General features: G+C 34.9%; 2 protein-coding genes across 2 annotated transcripts in view; both read left to right on the top strand.

Moving 5' to 3' along the window:
- LOC103586901 (src kinase-associated phosphoprotein 2-like) overlaps positions 1-7046 on the top strand; it is a 92242-nt gene extending 85196 nt beyond the window's left edge. The window contains exon 6 of the mRNA XM_008568252.1: positions 6868-7046. Within this exon, the coding sequence (XP_008566474.1) occupies positions 6868-7046 (179 nt within the window). The remainder of the gene's footprint in view (positions 1-6867) is intronic.
- Positions 7047-20806: 13760 nt separating this feature from the next.
- Positions 20807-24740, top strand: part of LOC103586889 (src kinase-associated phosphoprotein 2) — a 72107-nt gene continuing 68173 nt past the window's right edge. The window contains exon 1 of the mRNA XM_008568236.1: positions 20807-20884. The gene's annotated coding sequence lies outside the window, so the exon portion shown is untranslated. The remainder of the gene's footprint in view (positions 20885-24740) is intronic.

Raw genomic sequence — 24740 nt, 5'->3', positions numbered from 1 at the left:
GGAAAGTCTTGATAATTTTGGTTTTATTAATGTAACTAAAAACACAAGAAATATGTCTTTATTGAAACTCCAGCAAGTAACTATTTAGCATTATTAAAATACAAATGAAAATATTTATAGAAATCTGAGGTCTCATTTTCTTCAGAACATGTAAACTTCAATGACAATGCTGTTTCCTCATTATATCCTAAAGAAGAAACTAATGCCTGACTAGCAAGTTAGTTCAGTTAAAATATATTGTTATTACATGTTGGAACTTTTATGGGTGTTATTTTGTTCTCTGGCTATGCATGTGACATTGGCAAATTGCTTTGCAAGTTTATGAGTTTGGTTACTTGTGTGTCTAAGTAAGAGTATGAAAGGGTTTTGAAAGGAATTATAAATTGCTTTCCTTTGAAACATTGTTACCTTCAACTTAAAAAATATTTACTGTTTGTTAGAAAATTATTTTAGTTGTATCTAAAAACATAAGCTGTTTATGGACATCACTGTGATTTGAAAATAAGTCAAGCATTAGCTTCTTCAGGATATGTTGAGCAGCATTGCATTAATTGAAATTTGCAATATCATAATTTAAATGTACCAGGGAAATATCACTGTTTCAAGATGGTGTGACATAGCGTTGGTGACTGGGGCCTCTAAGTGATTTTTATGGTTCAAAAGAGTTTTGAAATTTATTTTTCTTAGCTGTTGGCACACTTCTCTATTTGTGTAATATTACTTATTCCTGACATGGACAGATCACTTATAATATTGAACTAGTTTTGCTGTCTTTTAATTCACTCTATACATCAGCTTCCTTCTGTAAGGCTAATTAGAATCAGTTGTCTTGTAGGATTTGGTGATGTGTATAATTCTTTTTATAGCAATTTCAACTGACTAGCCAATTATTTTGCTTAATATCTGAAAAAGCTATTAAGATTTTAAGATTGTATTCATAAAATATGCAACATACCGTATAAAACACTTTTGCATTACATTGGAGATGTCACCCTAAATTTTCAAATGCTAGTCATCATTTTTAACCTATTATCGTTCATTTTCAACCTATTATCATTCATTTTTTAACATTACATATGAATTTATTATTATAAATAAAGTTCAAAATTAATAGATTTTAAAAATTGCAGTATTGAGTTTTAGTTATTTTGAAGACTGAGTGTTGCATTAAAGTGTAATTTGATCTGAAATAACAGAATATTGCTACGAATATTAAATTAGAAAGTAAACTGGAAATGCTTTCCTCTCTGGCTGTTGTTCTCTCACTTCTCCCTTTCACTACTGATTTTTTTTTTCAAAGACCAGTATCTTTTCCTGGCTCCACATTCTCCCATTTCATTCCTTAGTTATTACAGACTGGCTTCTGCCCACACTACCTCATTCCTGGTATCTCAACAAGATCTCTATAGCCTCCTACTTTTCACATTCAGTGAGTAATTTCTAATACTTCTCTTTCTTAGTCTTTCTGAAGCAAATGATACTACAGATCGAGCATCCCTAATCTGAAAATCCGAAACCCAAAATGCTTCAAAATACAAAACTTTAAAACTTTCTGAGCACCAACATGACACCACAAGTGGAAAATTTCATACCTGACCTCATGTGATGGGTTGTAGTCAAAATGCAGGCGCACAGCACCGTTTGTTCAGCCTGCCAGTGTTTGTTGTTGCCATTGTTTAACAGCAGATACAGGCATTCTGGTGATGCTGACTACATTATTTTTTTTCACTGTATTAATAATATGCTGTATGTTTTACTGTTAAGTATTTACTGTGAGAATAAGTATAAAAAAATGATTGCTTATTAGTAGCATTCAGAATCAGGAATGATGGTGATGCCAAACAACCACAGGTTGTCCGTATGAGTGACTGAAATAGTGACACCTTTGTTTCCTGTACTTTGTGTACTTTGTTCAAAGTGCACAAAATTTGTTTCATGAATGAAATTATTAAAAATATTGTATAAAATTACCTTCAGGCTAGGTATATAAGGTATATACGAAATATAAATAAATTCTATGTTTAGAATTGGGTCCCATCCCCAAGATATCTCATTATATATGCAATATTCAAAAATCCAGAAAAAATCAAAATCCAAAACACTTCTGGTCCCAAGCATTTCCAGAAAGGGATATTCAGCCTGTACTGACTGTTGATTCATTTCTCTTCTGTCGACTTCTGGTCAGAAAGTTCCCTCCCGATCCTCTCATACTGTTTCTTCTCAGCCTTACCATATTGTCTTCCTCTCAGGATTAATGAAAAATATAAGACTTCATAGCTTGATCGATATTCTACCTATATTAGATACAACTAGTGAGAAGTCATATATATAAAGGAGTTTATGTTGTCTTTCTAAAAAATTAATTTAATTCAATATCTTGGGTTAGGAATTAATTTTTCTCTGTAGGCCTATTTTTTACTTTTAATTTGACATAAAATTTGCATTTGCTTTTCCTTCAAGCGGTTTCAACAAAGGTGCATAGAATACCTGAATTAAAATAACTAAATAATAAAAGAAATAACTAAAATAATTAAATAAATAACTAAATAATTAAAGAAATTTATGTTGGGTCTTTAAGTAAGATTTAATATATTCCTAAAGAGGGATCCGTCATCTCATCTAATTTTTAGGGATGGTTAAACTTTTTAATTTTATAACTTTATAATATCTGTTTCTCTCAGCACAGAGCAGTTTATTTATAATATCGTTAACCACTTTTCAGTATGAAAATGCATCTTTTTTGATTTTTTGAAAATGCAACTTAAAGCTTTGTTCTAAGCTTTAAAATGCTTTTTTGAGATTTTCTTAAAGTGTAGAACTTTGAAGTAGCTGAGAACAGTTACTTTTACTTCTCACATAAGAATTCTCCAAATGGGTCTCTACAAATGGGCCTCTTTTCTTAGCCAGGAAACTCCTATTTACCTGTATTTTAAAGATTAATATCGGTACATGCTTTATGAATAGGCATTCTAAGATCAGCTAGTGGACTTGTTCAAAACAAAAATAAGGAGAGTGAGCTAAATAAATCAGATGACTGGAGCTGGGAAGGGATAGTGGTGAGCCTATTTGTAAACTTTGGGTTTCTGAGTCTTAATTTTAAGCTTTCTTTTTTAAAGGCCAGTGTTTGTAGAGCTTATCCTGTCAGCGATATCCTGTGTCAATTGTCAGGTCATGTTTAGCATGTGGAGATGTATTAATCTGCCATAGCTAGCACTGTAAGAGTCTGGGCTCAAGCAGATGAAGAGGGATTAACTGTGTGGATTGAGCAAACTCTTCAATCACTGAACCAGTGATTTTACAAAGGATTAGCTGTTGCTTTTACAAATATTGATTACTGATTGCTACTCAGAATGGAGATGACATAATTTGTGTAGTTGCTGTGTGAAGTGAACATCATTCATATTAATAGCATTTGTCATAGCCATTGTAGAAACCGACAGATTTATTATAGCAGCAGTTGCTAGAACTGTTATGGTTAAGGTTGTGTCAGCATATTTATTAAAACTTCAGAGTTTTAGAAGTTTATAGTATAGTCATAAATTCATTTCCCAGGTGGAATTTGCAATACCAGGTATAGCCTGGCACAATTATTTTTATGCCTATTTTTATATCAGTTTGAATGCATTTAAGTTTAAATCTATTTTAAAAAGTACATGATTGTGTTATTTTTGTAATACAGTCATCCTTCGGTGTTGGTGGGGGCTTGGTTCCAGGACCTCCTGAGGATACCAAAATCCATGGATGTTCAAGTCCCTGACATAAAATGGTGTAGTATTTTCATATAATTTATGCACTTTTTGTATACTTTAAATCATCTCTAGATTACTTATACTACCTAGTACAATATAAATGTTATGTAAATAGTTGTTATGCTGTATTTAGGAAATAATGACAAGAAAAAGTCTGTACATGTTCAGCACAGACAGAATTTTTTTTCTGAATATTTTTGATTGGTAGTTGGTTGAATTCATGAATGACATACCATGGATATGAGAGCTGACTGTATTAACAAATTTAGATTTATTTTATTTCGAAAAAAAATTTTAAATCTGTCATAAATGCTAGTTTTCTAAACAAGAATATGTCTTGTATATGTGGACTTCCAAAAATCTATTAGTATTTTTCCCAGATCAGGGTTTGTCTTGAAGACTTTGGCTGTTTCTTTAAGCAGGAAGCGATTTTTAGAAAATGTAGAAATATCTAGATAAATAAAAATTAATGGCTATTTTGTTTCATTTAAGTGACTCTTTTTTTTTTTTCTGGTGGCTGGCCAGTAAGAGGATCTGAGCCCTTGACCTTGGCTTTACCAGCAACACGCTCTAACCAACTGAGATTACTGGCCAGCCCTTAAGTGACTTTTTTGTAACACTAAAAATTAGCAATAAGAATTAGAATTATATATATCACAGAAAATATATTTCTTTAATCTTTTTAAGAAATCTATTTTCTGGCAAGTGTTTTCATTATGTCACAACAGGAAGACTTTTCAGACAGTTGAGTTGTATCTTTTTTAAAATTTTATTTATTTTTTTTATTGTAACATAGTTGATCATACGTGTCTGTGGGGTACAGAGTTGAATATTAAGACTGTGTGATGCTCAAATCAGCATAATTAGTATATTCAACACTATACAATGTAATTGTTTTTCTTGTCCCTTTACCAAGTCCTCTCTTACCCTCCCTCCCCTTCCCCCTTTCCCACCTCTGGTAATCTCAGTTCTGTACTCTCTTTTTCAAAGTTCAACATATTATTGTGATTGTTCTTCCTTCCTTCCTTCCTTCCTTCCTTCCTTCCTTCCTTCCTTCCTTCTTTCCCTCCCTCCATCCCCCCTCCCTCGCTCCTCCTTCCTTCCTTCCATCCTTCCTTCCTTTTCTTTATTTCTTAGCTCCCACTTATGAGTGAGGACTTGTGATATTTCTCTTTCTGTGCCTGGCTTATTTCATTTAACATGACTTTCTCTAAGTTCATCCATGTTGCTGCTAATGGCAGTATTTCATTCTTTTTTATGGCAGAGTAGTTTTCCATAGTATATTCCAGAGTAGTATTCCATATAAACCACATTTCCCTTATCCAGTCGTCTGATGATGACATTTAGGTTGATTCCAACTGTTGGCTATTGTAAACAGAGCTGCGATAAACATGAGGATTCAGGTTTCCCTTCCACATGATGATTTCCATTCCTTCGGGTATGCACCCAGCAGTGGGATTGCTGGATCGTATGGCAGTTCTATCTGTAGTTGTTTGAGGAACCTCCGTACTGTTTTCCATAATGACTGCACTAATTTACAGTCCCACAAACAGTGTAGGAGTGTTCCCCTTTCTTTACATCCTTGCCAACATTTGTTATTCTCTGTCTTTGATAGTAGCCAGATTAATTGGGGTGAGATGATATCTCAGTGTAGTTTTGATTTGCATTTCTCTGATGCTTAGTAATGTTGAGCATTTTTTCACGTGTCTTTTGGCCATTTTTATATCTTCCTTTGAGAAATGCCTACTCAGCTCCTTTGCCCATTTTTTGATAAGGTTATTATTATTATTTTTTTTACTGTTAAGTTGTTTGAGTTCCTTGAATATTCTGGATGTTAGTCCTTTGTCAGATGCATAGTTCGCAAATATTTTCTCCCATTCTGTAGGTTGTCTTTTTGCTCTGTTAATTGTTTCTTTTGCTGTGCAGAAGCTTTTTAGTTTGGTATAATCCCATTTGATTATTTTTCTTTTTATTGCATATGCTTTGAGAGTCATAAAGTCTTTACCCAGTCCTACTTCCTGAAGTGTTTCCCCTATGTTTTCTTTTAGGAGTTCTATAGTTTCAGGTCTTATATTTAAGTCTTAATTCATTTGGAGTTCATTTTGGTATATGGTGAGAGATATGGGTCTAGTTTCATTCTTCTACATATGGATGTCCAGTTTTCCCAGCACTATTTATTGGAGAGGGAGTCTTTTCCCCAGTGTATGTTCTTGGTGCCTTTGTCGAAGATCAGTTGACTGTAAGTTTGTGGGCTGATTTCTGGGTTCTCTATTCCGCTTCATTGGTCTGAGTATCTGTTTTTATGCCAGCATCATGCTGTTTTTGTTACTATAGCTTCGTAGTATAATTTGAAGTCAGGTAAGTGTTATGCCTCTGGCTTTATTTATTTATTTTTTGCTCAGGATTGCTTTAGCTCTTTGGAGTCTTTGGTTGTTCCATATGAATGTTAGGATTGTTCTTTTCTATTTCTGTGAATAATGTCATTGGTATTTTGATGGGGATTGCATTGATCTTTAGATTGCTTTGGATAGTATGGAAATTTTCATAATTTTTTTTAATTTAAATTTTCTATCGAAATGATTATACACATTTGTGTTATACAGTTGTATTTCAGTACATGTATACAATTACAATGTGTAGTGATCAAATCAGGGTAGTTAACAAATTCATCACCGTAAAAATTTATCATTTCTTTGTGATGAGAACATTTAAAGCTCCTCTTTTCTAGCCATTTTATAACGTGCAGTAAATTGTTGTTTATTATGGATATCCAGCTTGACTGCACACCTACAGAACTACTAAATCACTAATTTTGTCTTTGTAAACTTTGTAAAACAAGTCTCTTGGTGCTATCTTAAGATGTGAAACCCAAAACAAAATAATCAACCATATCTATTTGTGCCTCAAAACTTCTACCTAAGCTGCTGCTTTTTTTTTTTTAACATCAAGTGATAAGGAACAAATTTAACACAAAGATTAACATCCTTAATGAGAAAAAACTCTTAAAAATGAATTAGGAAAATCTAAGCAGAAACTTGGTGAAGAACATGAGCAGATAAGTTACACACCCCATAGAAACACTCGTGTCTAATAAGTATACTCTAAGATGTTGTTGCAGGGGAGGAGGGCGGAAAGGGGGATGGGGCTAAGGCCCTGAGCCCCCATCTCAGGGCCCTGGGGTCTTTGGGTATGGGGACTTTTGGTTCTGACCTTGTGGTTGTCATGGTTGTGGACAGTGGTGGGCAGGGCTGCGGCCTGCAAGTCCTGCCTTCTTCTTTGGACCCTGTGAACGAATGATGCCAACTCCTCCGTGGTCGCTGGGCCTGCATATACAGACAGCGGTGGGCAGGGCTGAGGCCCGCAGCTCCTGCCATTGTCTCAGGACCCCGGGGACAAATGGCTCATTTTCACAGTGTTAATTCTTCCAATCCAAGAGCATAGAATGTCTTTCCATCTTTTTGTGTCCTCTGTAATTTCTTTCAACAGTGATTTGTAGTCCTCGTTGTAGAGATCTTTCACCGCCTTGGTTAAATTGACTCCTAGGTATTTTATTTTTTTGGTGACTATTGTAAATGGGCTAGCTTTCTTGATTTCCTTTTCTGTTAGTTTGTTGTTGGAGTATAAAAAGGCTACTGATTTTTGCATGTTGATTTTGTATCCTGCAACTTTACTAATATCATTTATCAACTCAAATAGTTTCTTTGTAAAGTCTTTTAGCCTTTTCTATATGTAGAATCATGTCATGTACAAACAGAGACAATTTGACTTTGTCTTTTCCAGCCTGGATGCCCGATTGCTCTGGCTGGTACTTCCAATACTATGTTAAAAAGGAGTGGTGAGAGTGGGCATCCTTGTCTTGTTCCTGTTCTTAAGGGAAAAGATGAATGCTTTGATATTGGCAGTGGGTTTGTCATATATGGGTTTTATTGTGTTGAGATACTTTCCTTCTATGCCTAATTTGCTGAGAGTCTTTATCATGAAAGGATGCTCAATTTTGTCACATGCTTTTTATGCATCCATGGAGATACTCATATGGTTTTTGTCCTTGACTTTGTCAATGTGGTATATCATATTTATTGACTTGCATATGTAAATCATCCTTACTTCCCTGGGATGAATCCCACTTGATCATAGTGTATAACTTTTTTTGATGTGTTGCTGCATTGTATTTGCTAATATTTTATTGAGGATTTTTACATCTATATTCCTCAAAGATATTGGCCTATAGTTTCCTTTTTTGTTGTATCTTTGCCTGGTTTTGGTATGAGGGTGATGCTGTCCTCATAGAATGAATTTAGGAGAATGGCCTCTGTTTCAATTTTTTGGAATAGTTTGAAGAGAATTGGTATTAATTCCTCTTTAAAGGTTTGGTAGAATTCAACAGTAAAGCTTTCCAGTCCTGGGCTTTTCTTGGTTGGGAGACTGCTACTTACTGCTTAAATCCTGTTGCTTGTTATTGGTCTGTTCAGGTTTTGTGTTTCTTCTTGGTTCAGTCTTGGTAGTTTGTATATGTCCAGAAATTTATCTATTTCTTCTAGGTTTTCAAATTTGTTGGTGTATAGTTGTTTGTAATAGTCTCTAATAATTCTTTGTATTTCTGTGGTATTGGTTGTAATGTCTCCTTTTTCATTTCTAATTTTTGTTATTTGCGTCTTCTCTCTTTCTTTTCTAGTGGCCTAGCTAATGTTTTGTCTATTTTGTTTATTGTCCCAAAAAACAAACTTTTTGTTTCATTGATCTTTTGTATCATTTTGGGGGGGTTTCTATTTCATTTAGTTCTACTCTGATCTTAATTATTTTTTTCTATGTACTAATTTGGGGATTGTATTGTTCTTATTTTTCTAGTCCTTTGAGGTCTAGTGTTAGGTTGTTTATTTGGAATCTTTCTATTTTTTCATGTAAACGTTTATTGCAATAAACTCGCCTCTTACTACTGCTTTTGCAGCATCCCACAGATATTGGTATGACATATCTTTATTTTCATTAGTTTTGAGAAATTTTTTTATTTCCTGTTTAATTTCCTCTTGAACCCATACATCGTTCAGGAGCACGTTGTTTAATTTTCATGTGTTCATATAGTTTCCAGAGTTTCACTTTTTATTTATTCCTAGTTTTAATCTGTTGTGGTCTGAGAAGATATTTCAAATGATTTCATTTTTCTGAATTTATTGAGGCTTGATTTTTGGCCCAACATAAAGTCCATCCTGGAGAATGTTTATGTGCAGATGAGAAGAATGTATATTCTGTGGTTGTTGGATGAAATGTTCCGTAGATATCTGCCAAGTCCAGTTGAGCTAAAGTGTAGTTTAAGTCCTGTGTTTTTCTGTTGATTTGTTGCCTAGATGATCTGTCCAATGTTGAGAGAGGGGTTTTCAGGTCCCCAATTATTATCATATTTAGGTCTATCTCTTTCCTTAGTTCTAATACTGTTTGCTTTATATATCTGGGTGCTCCGATGTTGGGTACATATATGTTTACAATTGTTATGTCTTCTTGCTGGATAGATCCCTTTATCATTATACAGTCGTTTTCTTTATCTCTTTTTATAATTTTTGGTTTAAAGTCTATTTTATCTCATATAAGAATAGCTACTCCTACTCATTTTTGATTTCCATATGTGGTGTATCTCTTTCCTCCCTTTACTCTTAGTCTGCATGTCTTTCCAGTGAGATGAATCTCTTATAGACAGCATATTGTTAGGTCTAGCTTTTTAATCCAATCAGACAGTCTGTGTCTTTTAAGTAGGGAATTAAATACATTTATAATAGGGTTGTTTCTGAATGGTATTGTCTTACTTCTGGCATTTTATTGATTTTCACTCGTATATTTTAAATATCTTTTGTTACTTTCTTTCCCTTTTACTGTTTGTCTTCAGTGTTTGTTGGTTTTTGGAGGTGGTAAGATATGGTTTCTTTCTCATTTGCAGTTTTGTATTCCCAGTAGGTTTTGTTCTTTCTTTCTTGTAGTCATGGCAGTCATCATTGTTTTTTGGATTTCAGATGCAGGACTCCCTTTAAGGTTTCTTGTAGGATTGGTTGTGTGGTGGTGAACTCTTATAGTTTTTGTTTGTCGGGGAAATACACTATTTCTCCTTCATTTCTGAGGGATAGCCTTGCTGGATACAGTATTCTTGGCTGGCAGTTTTTTTCTTTTAGTATTTTGAATATATCATCCCATTCTCCTCTGGTCTGTAGAGTTTCTCTTGAGTACTCTGCTGTTAATCTGTTGGGGACTCTCTTATAGGTGACTTGACACTTTTCTTTTGCTGTTTTTGGGATTCTCTGTTTGTGTTTGAGTTTTGCCAGTTTGACCATAATGTGCCTTGGAGAGGACCTTTTTGGATTGAATCTGTTTGGGGATCTTTGAGCTTCTGGAATCTGAACATTTGTGTCTCTCCCTATACTTGGGAAGTTTTCTGCTATTATTTCATTGAATATGTTCTCAATACCTTTTCCTTTCTATTCTCCTTCAGGAATACCCATGATTTGCATATTTGTGTACTTAAGGTTGTCTGTTAGCTCGCTTAGATTTTCTTCGTTTTTTTAAATTCCTTTTTCTTCTTTTGCCCACCTGAGTTATTTCAAAGAGATCATTTTCAAGATCTGAAATTATTTCTTCTGCTTGCTCTAGCATGCTGCTTAAGCTCTCAGTTGTATTTTTTATTTCATTGAATGAATCCTTCAGTTCTATGAGTTCTGCTACATTCTTTTTAGAAATATTAATCTGTAAATTTCCTCCTTCATATCCTTGATAATTTTGCTCAGTTTATAGTGTCAGCTAATTGTGTTTTTTATTTCAGTGAGTTTCCTTAAGATTTTTATTTGGAATTCCTTTTCATTTATTTCAAGGGTTTCCTGCTGTATTGGGTCTGGTACTTGAAACTTATGTATTCCTTTGGTAAACTCATATTTTCTTTTTCTTTTTCTTTCATATTTCTAGTATTTCTATGTTGGTGTCTGGTCATCTCATACAGCAGTTGCTTCTATTTCTCTTTCCCTGGACTCCCCTGTTGACACTCCTGTGTCAATGTAGTTGAGTGGTTGGTAGTCTGCCAGCACAACAGCAGTGGCTACTGTGGTACTGCCTTGCACAGCCTACTGTGGTAGCAGGCCATCCTTGCAGCAGTGGTGGTTATGGAGATGGCTTTGGCAGGCTGCCCATATGAGTAGTCTCCAGTGGTGGCAGACTGCTCGCACAATGATGGTGGCTACCTGTTGGGTGCTAGTGGTGGCAACAACTGCAGCAGTGGTGGTTGCAGCTGCCTCCCACTTGGCTGCAGTCTCTACAGGGGCAGCCCACAGAGCTACGGTGTCTGCAGCAGCAGGTGGGTTACTTCACATTGGCAGCAGCAGTGTTGGTGGCTACAACTGTCTCCCTGGCATCTGTGGTGCTGTTGGTGGCAGCAGGGTTACCTTGTGGGGGCGGCAGCAGGGCGGGTGGCTGCAGCTGTCTCCCTCACATCTGCAGTGTCCACAGCAATAGCAAGGTTAGCTCGTGGGGCAGCAGTGGCACCGGCTGCTGCAAGTGCCTCCCCTGCATCTGTGTTGTCCACAATGGCAGTAGAATTATCTCGTGAGAGTGGCAGTGGTGCCTGTGACTGCAACTGCCTCCCTTATGTCTACAGTGTCCACAGCAGCAATGGGTTACCTGATGGGGACAGCAGAAGCAGTGGTGGCTGCAGCTACCTCTCTTGCCTCTGTGGTGTCCTTGGTGACAGTGGGGTTATGTTGTGGTAATGGCAAGCAGCACCAGCAGCTGCAACTGCCTACCTGGCATCTGTGGTGTCCTTGGTGGCAGTGCGGTTACCGCATGGCAGTGGCAGTGGCTGTAGTAGCTGCAGCCGTCTGCCTTGAATCTGCAGTGTCTTTAGTGGCAGTGGGGTCAACTTGTGGCAGTGGCAACAATGATGGTGGTTGCCGCCACCTACCTCACATCTGAGGAGTCCATGACAGCAGTGATGGGCCACCCATAGGACTGCTGCTCTGCTGGGATCTGTTCTGCAGTGGACAATGGTTCTGGGACCAGATAGTGGCTATGGCAACTGCAGTGGCAGTGAGCCCATCTTGATCTTCTTCTTGAGCTGTATCTTGAAAGGTGAGCTGGAAGCTTTCTAGGCAATGATAGTGGTGAGGAGTGGGTAAGTGGGGAAAGCAGGGAAGTGGCACATTCAAAGCTGAGTGAAGACTTGTGTGGATACGTGAGACTTGGCCCATCTGAAGAATAACCAGGTATGTGGACATTATCAAAGTAGTGCCACCATGGGAGTGAGGGAGATTGTTTTCAAGTTGTATTATTGTACTATAAAACTGCACTTGTATTGATTAAATTAAATCTTCTAGATTAGTGGGTGAAATTTTTCTGACCACGATTTTAATATTAATAAGTTAATTTAATTTAAATTACTTCAAAGCCTGTTCTTTTTTGTTTTTTCATCTTAAAAATTGTACTATGTAAAATTTTAAATATAGTAAATGCTTGTAACAAAGGAAAAGTTGTCTCCCTTCTCCCTTCCCCCCCGCCCTAGGAAAACCACTCCCTAGAAGTAAGAACTGCTAACAGTTCTGTGTGTGTTCTTCCAGACTTTTCTCTGGGTTGTATGAATATATGTGTTAGAAAAAATATGCAATTGGATTTTTTAAACTAAAAAATGGTATATCACTATACATATTATTCTACTACTTGTGCTTTTCACCCAAGTATCATGGACGTCTTTCTACGTTAGTACATATTTTTCCACGTTAATGTACATAGATCTGTAGCATTATTTAAAATTTTATTTATAAGTTCCCTCTTGCTGGATATTTTCCATTTTTCTGCGGTCACAAATAGTGTTTCAGTGAATATTCTGGCACGTACACCATTATGTAGCTGCACTTTAATTTCTAGGATAGATTCTTAGTGTGTTGTCACATTCTCATCCACAAAGCTGTGTAAAATTACTTACACTGCTCAAAACAATGCATTTGAATTTCATCTCTTCCCACTCTCCCTATTTTTTGATGCTACTAATCTTTTTAGTTTTTGCCTGTCTCATAAATTAAAAAGTAGCATCCTATTTTAGTTTGTTTTCCTTAGTTTTTTTCCTTAGTGAGGTTTGTTTATTCATTTATTCATTCATTCAGCAAAATTTAACGAGCACTTACTGTGTCTGTGGTGCTAATCTAGGCAGTGGGGGATATGACTGTGGACAATATAGTTGTGGTCTCTGAAGTCATGGAACTTACATTCTAATGAAGGTGGGGAGAGCTGGGGGAAAGAAAACAGATCAGTTAACAATCATCTTTTCTCATGTTTATTGGTCTTTGTACTTATTCTGTGAATTGCTTAGTTCATATTCTTTACATGTTTTCTTATTGAACTGTTAATCTTTTTCATACTGATTTGAAGGAGTTCATTATCAGTTTCAACATCCATGCAAATATTTTCTCCCATAAACACCCCTTGAAAAAGCCATCATTTGACAAATTAATGATTGTACCAGTTCTTATCCATGTATGGCATTGTAATATCATACCTGATTTCTTTGGTTGGTAAGAGGTAATTGGACCAAGTATTAAATTTCTATAATTCAGCATCCTTTGAGGAATTTATAAGAGTTATTTCTTTTCTGTAATTTGATGTGTTTTCATATTTTTAAAAGTACATTAGAACTATGAGACTGGCATGAAACTTATGGCTATCTAGATGAAGGGGACTTAATGGAATTAATTATGTACTTTTTATTTTTCAGTGAGAATATGCATTATGGTCTATTCAGATATGATTTAAATACAGCTGAATTCACAGATAAAACACATGATAGAATACCTTATCATAAGATCTTACCATATCTGGGTGGATTTGGAATAACTTGTGTTATATCATTTATTCATATGGAATTTAAGTGGAATGTATATTCTTTGGATTTTAAGTCTTTTCCATGTTTTTAAGAAGTAACTGTATATTTTAGATATTCATGAGCAAACTATAGATTCAGAGTTCAGGCCGTTTTACTGTCTTAACCTCTGAGGTAACTGCCAGTGCCTGACCATACAAATGAGAGACCCCACTGAAATGCATTTGGTGTGATGTTCAAGTGTAGCTGAAGAGCACTATTTGTTTACATGAAGTTGCATAAATTGTTGAATGTTGCTAGCAAATATTTTATTCCATTTAATATTCCATGAACTTCTTTTTCAAAGTTATAATTTTGACATTTCTAATTTGAATCAAAAAGTTAAACTTTAGTGGTAAAATTGTTCTGATAATGACAACTGTTAATTGAGAGAAAAGGAGATTGTGGGCGATTGGGTCAACTCTGTGAACCCTGGGGTGAGATTGTTCACACGGTAAACACATTACTGGATTGCCTTCTGATGTTTCGCTCACAGGAAGTATCAGTTTCTATATTTGGCAGTTGGTTTTTTACATCATGGATCTTAGCTTTGAAAAATGAACTAAAATCACATGGCTAAAAATGGGCACTTTTTAAAACTATGTTCTGTCCCAATTTTCTTTTTCCTTTTTATCATGTTTCTTATTTTATGGTGGTGGTTGTGAAGTTTGAAACTGAATTGGAGTGCTATTAGCTGTGAAAGGAGATATTAAGGTGGTAAAGAATTATAAAGATAATCTCTTTGTTCTTCAGCTTTGACAGCATTCTTCTCCTTTCTCATCACTTTCTTGAATTTCTTCATCAATGGGGAACAGCACCTAGTCATGAGCTTCTCAGAGGCAGGGGTTGTAACTGCATCTCTAGCCCCATCACAGTGCTTGGCACAAACTGGGTGCTCAGTAAATGATGAATGAATGAATAGATGTATGCAACTGTAATACTGTAAGTTATTTATTATGACAGTACCTCTCTCTTAATACTGCTATGGGACATGTATTAAGGGTTTATAAAACTATTCTAATAACCCAAAAGTTAGGTAGTTAAATAAAAATCATCATCCACATGATCGTTTATATGTCTGGTGTATCTCTTCTGTTATCAGAGTTGTGCTGATTACAGAACTGTGTTTTTATCTGCTTATTGATTTAAAAAAATTAGGTAGTTAAATAAAAATCATCATCCACATGATCGTTTATATGTCTGGTGTATCTCTTCTTTTATCAGAGTTGTGCTGATTACAGAACTGTGTTTTTATCTGCTTATTGATTTAAAAAATTTTTTTTATTAAACATGATCTTAGAGCATATTTTATAAATTCTATAAATAAGCATTAAGTGAGTTTTTAAAATATGCCATTCTGAGCAATATAAGTAGTTTACTGTACTTTAAAATTGTAGTGCTACATTTTAAATAAGTACCCTTGATGATTGTGATGCACACTCAAGTTTCAGAACCACTACCTTATGACCCCCTTGCTCAAAGCCTAATGAAAAAGACTGCTTGTGAACACATTATTTTAGCCTGATATTTTAAGTACCACCTGAATGTTTATGTCTGTCTTCCTGGCCAGTCTCACATGTGGCTGTTAACAGTTATTCCGCTTTGAAGCTAAGGATGAGAAAGAAGATTAAGCATGTGGTATACTTTTGTTTTCAGGTACTAAAAAAACCCCACTATTTACTAACTGTCCTAATATTGAAGTTTTAGTATATATTCTGTGTAATTTATTCAGTTATGTAAATAACAATGCTTTATTATTCTTTTAGTTATTATTCTTTTAATTATTATTCTTTCAGTTGCAATGCTTTATTATTCTTTCAGTTATTATTCTTTTCACCCATTCTTTCGGTTATCAGTTCATACTGAAGAGTAGACTTGGGCATTTTATCTTTCTCAGTAATATGTTGTTCTGTGGATGTTTTGTTTATATGATGTAAGCATATGCTTAAAATTTTTACAGGCTAGAATTGTCCTGCAACAGGGTTAGAACTTTATAGACCAATTGCTGATTGGTTTTTGTGTTAAGGTGATTTTCATGTAGGTATATGTCCTTGCAAAGCTATTAAACTTTATAAATTTAGATGTAAGTTTATAAATAAGAGTGTATTGAGTACACCTCCAGCTTAGTTGCTTGTTAAAGAATATGGTTCTTGATGTAAGCAGCAACATAAGAGAGCTGTGTTAGCTTTTTGCAGGGAACATAACTTCTGCTTGGGATTTAATATTTGCCAAAAGTTTGCTTAGGGCAAACAGTATTTGAGAAAGACTGTCTGAAAGATGTGCAGAGTGTCTATTCCTATAGGTATTCCATGATCTTATCCTTGAGTTTAACGAAGCTGTTTGGGAGCTATATACTTGGGCTACCTGGCTTTGTATTCTGTAGAACTGCTTTTACTACTTTTGCTTTGACATCAGGCTGTTGGCCTGATGTGAGTGATATTATACAAAACAGCCCTATAAACTTTTGTTTCATGTACTGTAAAAATGTCATTGAGGACACTGAGAACACATGGGAGAAATTTCATTCTCATTTCAGTACCAGGAACCAAGAATAGTTGTGTTGTCTTCTCTGAGCAATGATCTGTGTTTACCTTATGGGCAATGGCTTACATAACTTACTATATTTCTTGCTTCATGTTGGTTGTTATAAAGCTTGTAAAGCTTTTGTCCCACTCTTAGTATGTATGGCTTTGTAGTTCCAACTTATTTTGTGTTCTACCCTGACTTCTAGTACCACCTTGATTAAAAAGAAATTTGAAATAACATCACTTACAGAAAAGTTGCAAGAATAGTACAAAGAATTCCCAAATACCCTTCACCCAGAATCCCCTAATATTAACATTATTCTGTACAGGTACTTGCTTTCTGTGTCTCTCTCTGTCTCTGTCTCTCAGTACACAGATAGCCCCTATTTGCTTTTAGTTTGCCTTACTAAATGTATCTGTATAAATGCCTGTGAAATGCTTTTTTTGGAAAATGAGGCAGTATATTACTAAGTTAACAATAATAATGCATAAGAATGTGTGAATTTCATACCTATATTTAAAAAGGAAGGTTATGGAAAGATCTCTTGTTTTGGGTGGAAGGAAGACAAATTGTGTGTGTGTGTTGTATGTATGTGTAAGAGAGAAAGAACACACACATGTGTTTTTTAAGAGGATGTTTGTAATGCTTCAAGCCAGGATAGTTACTTTGAATGGCAGAAGAGGGGAAATGCCAAAGACTTTGATTTATAGTAAATGAAAGTTTAAGGAGTTACCTTCTTATGTATAAACAGGTAATGAATACTCAAGTGTAAATAATGTTGTGGAATGTATTTGCTTTAGAATCAAGCCCAATTTAGTAATCAGGTAATCAGAATAGAACTGTGAATAGAGTGAGAGCCTTAATTCAGCAATGTTTGCCTACTTAAGTTAGAAAATAATTTCATGTTTGATAATTTTCAAATGAAACATTTTTCACTTATTTATTTTTTATTTTTTGCTTATTTTAACTAACTCAATAATAGGGTTCTTCTGGGAGTTGGGAATAGAATGACAACTGTTTATGTACCTGTTATCTTTCTTCAAGGCAAAAACAAAAACATTAAGCTTTGTTATACCATGCAATGTAGACAACATTCTAACTCTGTATATTCCTATTTCAGATATCTCAGATAAGATCTTATGTTTTTAATGACACAGAACTTTTTGTATACAGAATAGGAAAAATAATTGAATAAAAATGAATTTAAAGAATATTACAACTTATAAAAATGTTATTCATATTTAGAAAATAATTTTTTTTTTCTTTTTGTCTTTTTTCGTGACCGGCAATGGATCGCAACCCTTGGTGTTGCACCCGCAACCTCGCTCAGCCAGTGAGCGGCCGGTCTGTATGTGGGATCCGCCACCAGGCTGGCCCATAGAAAATAATTTTTAAAATGTATAGTTTAAAACACAACATAAAACATTTGTAAAAATAAATAAATAAATGAAAGAATTGCCCTATGTCCTATATGGATATAAAACAGAGAGGAGTGGAAAGGAGCTAAAGAATTCAGTCTAAATTATATTTATTTCTTCTTTCTATGCAATTTGCTAGAGGAATCTGCATACAGAAAAGCCTCCTTTTCCTTTAAAAAAAAATCAGTTTCCTGCTGCAGATTTTTTTCATTTTTGTATGTATGTGTTTTTAAACCAAAAAGGAAGTCTTTTTTAAAAAACATTCTTAGGAAGCAAAATTGACCTAAAATCTTATAGAAGATGAAACACTCTAGAATTTTAAAGGCATGGTGTTTTTAAATATATCATTATGCTACTAAGGAATTAATTTAAAATAACAATAATTATTTTAATGCCATAGAGCAATAATTGAATGATGTCTTATATAGTTTCTATAGGTGGCATTTATTTATTCCATCAACAGTAGAACATAACATTTCAGAAAATTGGCTTTCTAGGCAGATAGACTTAGGGTCCTGGCTTTACTTATTACGGATTTTCCATTGGTAACATGTTGCTAATAATTTCTACCCCTGGGGGTTGTGTGAGAATGGAATGAGATGATGATTGTATCATGCTTACCTCGTGGTAAAGGCTCAGTAAATACTGGCTGTTGCAGTTATTACCTCATTGAACCAAGCTGATATTTGTAATCATGCTATCGATAGCACTTTAAAAAAAGACACTTAAAGCTTACAGTTTTGAGATACAGAAAAGGTTGTGTTTGATATAGAGATAGTATAGGTTAGGAAGAAAAAAGTAGAGCTAATTACTAATTGTTATTCTTTAAATATTATACATCAGTTATTTGACTTTTAAAATGTCTTCAACAGATTTTCGATGAAGTTGGGTTTATTTTTCCTAGTTCCCTACTTCAGGTAATATTTAGAAAAGGGCCTGACATACAATATACACTAGCAAATATTTGTTTAATAAATGAATTAAGAATGTTTCTTTTCATTTATACTAATCCATCAAATACTTTTTCATATATAATAATGTCAAATATTTTTCCATGCATCAGGGGTTTTTTTTGGCCAAATATCTATAAGTGGAAATAAATTTGTATCGTCAAAGGTTCATGTTTTTATTTTAGTGGTTATCTTTCCAGCTTTCTTATTGTTTTCTTGTGTGTGGAACAATGGGCTGTGGCAAATTTGATATTTTTTTAAAAAGCTGGTAAAATTCTGTGATGAATTTGTATATAATAAACTTCCTACCAAACACGTTTTCTATCATAAGCTGTACTGAAACTATTTCCTTTGGATGTATCCATAGAAACTTTCATTAGATTGGTTGTTTTCACTTGTTAGAGTTCTAGTAAAATGCTGAGGATAACTGTTATATTTATGATGAAGTTTATAAAAATATTGAACATTTGTGAAATAATTGAGTAACCTATCATCTATGACTATAAATATGCAATTTCTAATTGACTTAACTATTAGCTCAATCTTTAATTTTTTTGTAGGGATCTAATATTAGTTTCTGATAGTTCTATCATATGTATCTAGTTTTAGACTCTAAAGTGCCCTAGAAAAACCTACTGAGTCAGTTGAATGTAAGATTTCTTCTCTGTGAATACAATCAAGGAGAGAGATATTTGCTATGGACTCAGAGAAACAAATTTTAGCATTTGATTTTTGGGAAAAATCATTTTATGTTTTATTTGGTAGGAATAGCGGATTTGCAGGTAAGAGTCAGTATGCGTGGAAATTCTTGAAGAGTTAATCCAGTATAAATGTAAAGAAGCTTCTTTGATTTATTTGAAATTCCTAACTTCTCTTTCATGGATTTTTTGCATTTATTTATAATAATTTCTAAGTCCTATTCTTATAGAATGTAGATTCAAAAGTATTGCCCTTTAGAGATCAGTCTGTTGCAGAATATTACCATATTTGGGGAAGATAATATATTAATATATGGAAATACAGAACTTTTTTTTTGCCCTTGAGATTCAGGAGGAGGAGAGGGACTAGTCTATGGAATGGATCTGAAACAAGGCTAATAGATTTGGATTCAAGCAGTTAGTAATTAAAAGTATACTGAATCTAATGAGATCTGACACTTGGTTTTCCTAAAATGGATAACCCATGGCTTTTTTCTTCTTCCCCTCTTCCCACAGGAAACCAGTTTCCTCCAATTGCAGCACAGGACCTTCCTTTTGTTCTAAAGGCTGGCTACCTTGAAAAACGCAGAAAAGGTAAACTGTAAGAATTCTAATGAAAAATCTAAATCTGTTGTGGAGACAATATTCTCTTAGGTGATGGAAGAGTTTTAGGACTGTAAAAAAATCTGGATGGCATTATCCAAACCACAAAATAAAGCTTTTAGCTTTAAATAATTTTAGTTAACAACACATTAGGTCAGGTTTTTAGTTGTCAACCTCGGCTATGTGTAAATGATTCAGGAGCTGTTTTCTGCCTTGCATAGGAAAGCTACAGGCCATGACTGTATTCTCAAGGATGGGATTTCTCACCATTATCCCACCCGGCTGAGCAGCAGGTTATCCTGCACCCGACCTGGCATACACCATGTCCATTATGGTTCAGATCAAGCCTGGCATCTTGTCTGCCATTGTCTTATTCACTGCAGTGTTCCTCTCCATTGGCTGTGATAATTGGGAGTTGACCACATGGTCTCACTCTTTCAACACCAATATTGAATGGAAATTTCAATATTCCCATATTGGAAAATGAAAAGCAGAAAGTCTCTTCATTACCAGTATGCTTATCTCTCAAGTAGTTTCTTTGGGCACTTTTATTTATATTCCAATTGTTTTCTTAGTTTTCTTAGCTGAATTTTAACGTTGAAAGAGATAATAGAAATAATCTAGGTCAGCTCCTCCTACCTCCGTTTATAACAGATGAGATAATGAGACCCAGATGAGTCAATTATCTCAAGGCTGTGTCATCAGATGATGTGTGATGTTTCCCTGTCACATTTGTTAGCCATGCAGTTGATCCCGTAAGTGTAGCAACCCCATCACTGCTTCACTTTTCTCCTTTTAGCTTTGTTGATGTTTTGTTGTTGTTCGGTTTTTGTCTCTTGGAATAGAAGATATAAATTAATTAGTCATAGAATTTTAGAGCTAAATGGGACCTTAGAAATCGTATTGAGTAACTTTTCCTTTTTACAATAAAGAATATGTGATATATATTATCTAAACTATTCTCTTTCCCCGTTTATTGTAGATCACAGCTTTCTGGGATTCGAATGGCAGAAACGGTGGTGTGCTCTCAGTAAAACAGTATTCTATTATTATGGAAGTGATAAAGGTAGTGTTGGTGTTTAATTATATATTTTACTGCATGAGAGTTTTTTGTCCTCTTTATTCTCTGCCCCCTCCTTTTTGGTTACAGAGTAGATCGAAGACAAATGAAGAAAAAAAACCAAACTGAGAATGTTAACAGTTCTAATCTAAAACTAATTTATAATTTTATTTCATTATTGCTCTGAAGTCCAGAATGCCCTAAAAATTAACACAATGGTTTTTTATTAAATTAGGAAAGAGAGTAAACTAACTTTCATCTGTGTGGCCTTTCACATTAGGGAATATTTATCATCCAGGCTACCACTGTATAATTTCTGGAAGAGTTAAGACTATAGGGTTGTAAAAGTTTTGAAGGCAGATGATTATTTTTTTTTTCTTAAACATTTTAAAAGAAAAATTTAGATAAAATCAAATACATGCAACACCTGTCTCAGCACCCTTTACCGATTTAAATAACAGCAGCAAACATATATATTGAGTAACTATGTACTGATCACTGTTCTAAGCACTTTAGCCAGCTAAACACATAAGCTATATTAGCTTGTTTCACTCACAACTCTAACCCCATTTATTTTACTGTTAGGAAAACTGAGGACAGAGAGGTTTTGTTCAAGGTCATGGAGCTGGTAAATGGCAGATCTGGGATTGGCCTATAACCAAGGCAGTATGGTTAAAGTACGTGCTCTTAACCACTATTGTCACTCTATCAATTTAGAAACAATAAGATTAATTTTATAACCTCATCTGTTAATTAAGAAATCTCTTAATCATAGTTTATTTAATTTTAAGTTTATTATTTGAACAAAATAAAGCCACAAAATAATGAAACTTAAAGAAAGTAAGCTTTCTTGGTTTTGCTCTTTTCTAGGGAAAGCAGGCCAGAAATTGAATATTATAGAGTAAGGGTCATGTAGAAATAAGTAACATTCACTTCCAGAAAAGACACTTTAAGGAGAAAAAGATACAAGAGCCCAGAATCACTAAATCTGAGTTTTCCCAGGGCATTGTTACTTAGTGTTATTTGGAAATTTATGTTTTATTTGACATTATTTGCAATTTTTAGGGCTTTTTCCTTATTATAAAAACATGCAGGGGCCGGCCCGGTGGCGCACTGCTACAGTGCGCCACTTGGGAGTGCGGCGGCGCTCCCGCCGAGGGTTCAGATCCCACATACAGACCAGTTCCCGCTCACTGGCTGAGCGAGGTGCGGGTGCAGTGCTTGCTGAGGGTTGCGATCCCGTTGCCGGTCCTGGTCCGGTACGGGCGCGACACTGAGGGTTGTAATCCGTTGCCGGACACGAAAAAAGACAAAAAAAACCAAAAACAAACAAAAAAAAAAAACATGCAGATAAGATTATTGTTTTTCAGATAAATTTGAAATGCATAATGGTTGAAGTTGGTCTCACCTTTTGGCTAATGGGTTTAACAGATTAAGAATTAATTTAGTCGCTAGTTTGTATTCCATCACTGATTTACAATACGTTCAAATGTAATAATGACATCAGTGAAGTATAAACTGTAAACAGCTATAAATAAGCATCCTTCTTTTTTCTGTTAAACATAAGTAGGTGATTTTGTCAAAAAATTTTGAGTCCAAGTTCAGTTATGATTATCATAGGTCATAAACTTGTGTTTGCTATTATAGAAATAGAATTTTATATGGTATTGCGAATTTAGATCAAGATTTTTACCAGACCAGGGAAGGGAGTTTTCAAATCCTGTGACTTTGGTTCAATTAGGCTTCTCATTTCTAATTTACTTAACTATCAGTGAATACTAATGTTAGTGTTTTCTTCTAGTGCTAACTGGTGTTATATACCAACCATTAGGTCATAGGTCAGCAAGAGTTTTCCTAAAATCCAAGGCATGTTATTACGGGGGTTGTGGAAAAGTAGAAATAAAAGATAATATGAATCTTTCCAGGAACTTTTTGAAGTACCCTCATTTACTTGAAAGACTAATGTTCAATAAAGAAATTCTAGTTAAAACTTTTTTGATAGTTAAATTCCTATTTCTATTCTTGTTTGATGAGACTTTGTGGTAGTAACATTCTTAGTAATTGGCATTTTAACTACTTAGTAATCCATTTAGACCCCTCTATCACTTTTGCTTTCTAAAAATTACCATTCTAGTATTCCTTTTTTATGTCAATATTTGAAGATTTGGCTTATATTTCCTTAAACTCTTCCCTGTCTGTTACTATGAAGACTACTGTTCCCAGTGAGATTTCAGATCTGTTTTCAGTAGTTCTTTTCTCTTTTGGCTGCTTCCTTCAGAATTCTCAGCCAGTTCCTCTCCTGTTAGGGACCATGAAAAAAATCTAATTGCTTATTTGGCGTGATCCTGATTTCCTTCCTTTATATGTTTTTCTTTCCAGGAAAATGTGTCAAATAAAATTTTTATTTTCTTTTGTGAAATCAGATAGCTGATTTGTACAGCCTTGTTTACTGTATGTGTGAACCATTTACGTAAACTTTGGAAAGAGCTCATATTTAGATATATGAGAGCTATAATACTCCAACTAAGTAGGATTTAGATAAATTGATTGTACAGGCACAGAAGGAGTTGATACCACTTACTAGGTTAAACTGTATTTTGTTACTGTTTGACAGATACATAGTTCACATTTTCTGCCTTGTTGTGTGAGCCAAAAAACATATTGACCTATCAAGATAGTAATGGCTTAAAAGAGTAGTTTCATCCTCTAGGGTAAAAAATGCACTTACCTTTGTATCCATAAATATTGTCTGTATTTATTATTCATAGCCATTTGGGGCCCTTAAGTAACAAGTATATAGTACATACTTTATCACTTTATGAAATCACATCCATCCTTTTTATCTCCTTCCTTTTCCTTTGATTGTCATGAGTCTCACTCATCAAACTTCTTAGGTACTAGATGTTCAGACATCCGTCAAGGCATTTAGTCATTCACTCACTCATTTATTTTTTAAATTTGATAAACATTTTTTGGACACTTGGTAGATAATAGACACTGGAGATCCAAAGATCCTTAGAAGTGTTCACAGTTTGAGTTGTGTGGGTATCAGTGGGAAGTAGAGTATGCTGTGGGGTCAGAGTTAGGGGCTGGGCAAGCAACCTGAGAATTTTAATGCAGTACAGTAAGTAATTTAAATAAAATATCATTGGGTCACAAAGGAGGGATGGCTAAAAGCCTAGGTGAGTTAGGAAAGACTTCCTGGTGGAGAGAACACTTCACTGGGCCTTAAAATAATGGATAGGAGTTTGGTTTGAATGTATGTGTCCTTCCAAAATTTATATGCTGAAACTTAACTCCCAAGGAGATGGTATATGGCTTTGGGAGGTGATTAGACGATGAGGGTAGAGCCCTCATGAATGGGATAAGTCCCCTTATAAAAAAGGCTTGAGCAAGCTCCAGAACCCCTTTTTTGCCTTTCCACCATGTAAGGACGCAATGTTTCTCCCCTCTGGAGGTTACAGCAACTGGTGCCATTTTGAAGCAGAGAACAGCCCTCATCAGACACTAACTTTGCTGGTACTTTGATCTTGGGCTTCTCAGCCTCCAGAACTGCGAGAAATAAATTTCTGTTATTTATAAATTACCTAGTCTTGGGTGTTATAGCAGCACAAATGGGCTAAGATGGTAAAGAAGGGTAAAATGGGCATTCCAGGCAAGCAAACAGCAGAGCTTCTGTGTTATAAAAGGCCATGGATGGGATCAAAGTTGGAATCCAGGCTGGAGCATGGAGCCAAGGGGAGGGAGCTAAAGTAGATTAGCTCCTGATTTATAAGAGCCTTCTGAGAATAAAGGCCTTGAAAAGGATTTTATTTTGAACATGGCATTTAAGCAGAGGGGTGTATAACCAGATTGTGTTTTT

This window comes from Galeopterus variegatus, unplaced genomic scaffold, assembly GCF_000696425.1.
Source record: "Galeopterus variegatus unplaced genomic scaffold, G_variegatus-3.0.2 Scaffold390, whole genome shotgun sequence".
NCBI classification, from domain to species: domain Eukaryota; kingdom Metazoa; phylum Chordata; class Mammalia; order Dermoptera; family Cynocephalidae; genus Galeopterus; species Galeopterus variegatus.
This window is presented reverse-complemented; position numbering and strand designations above follow the sequence as displayed.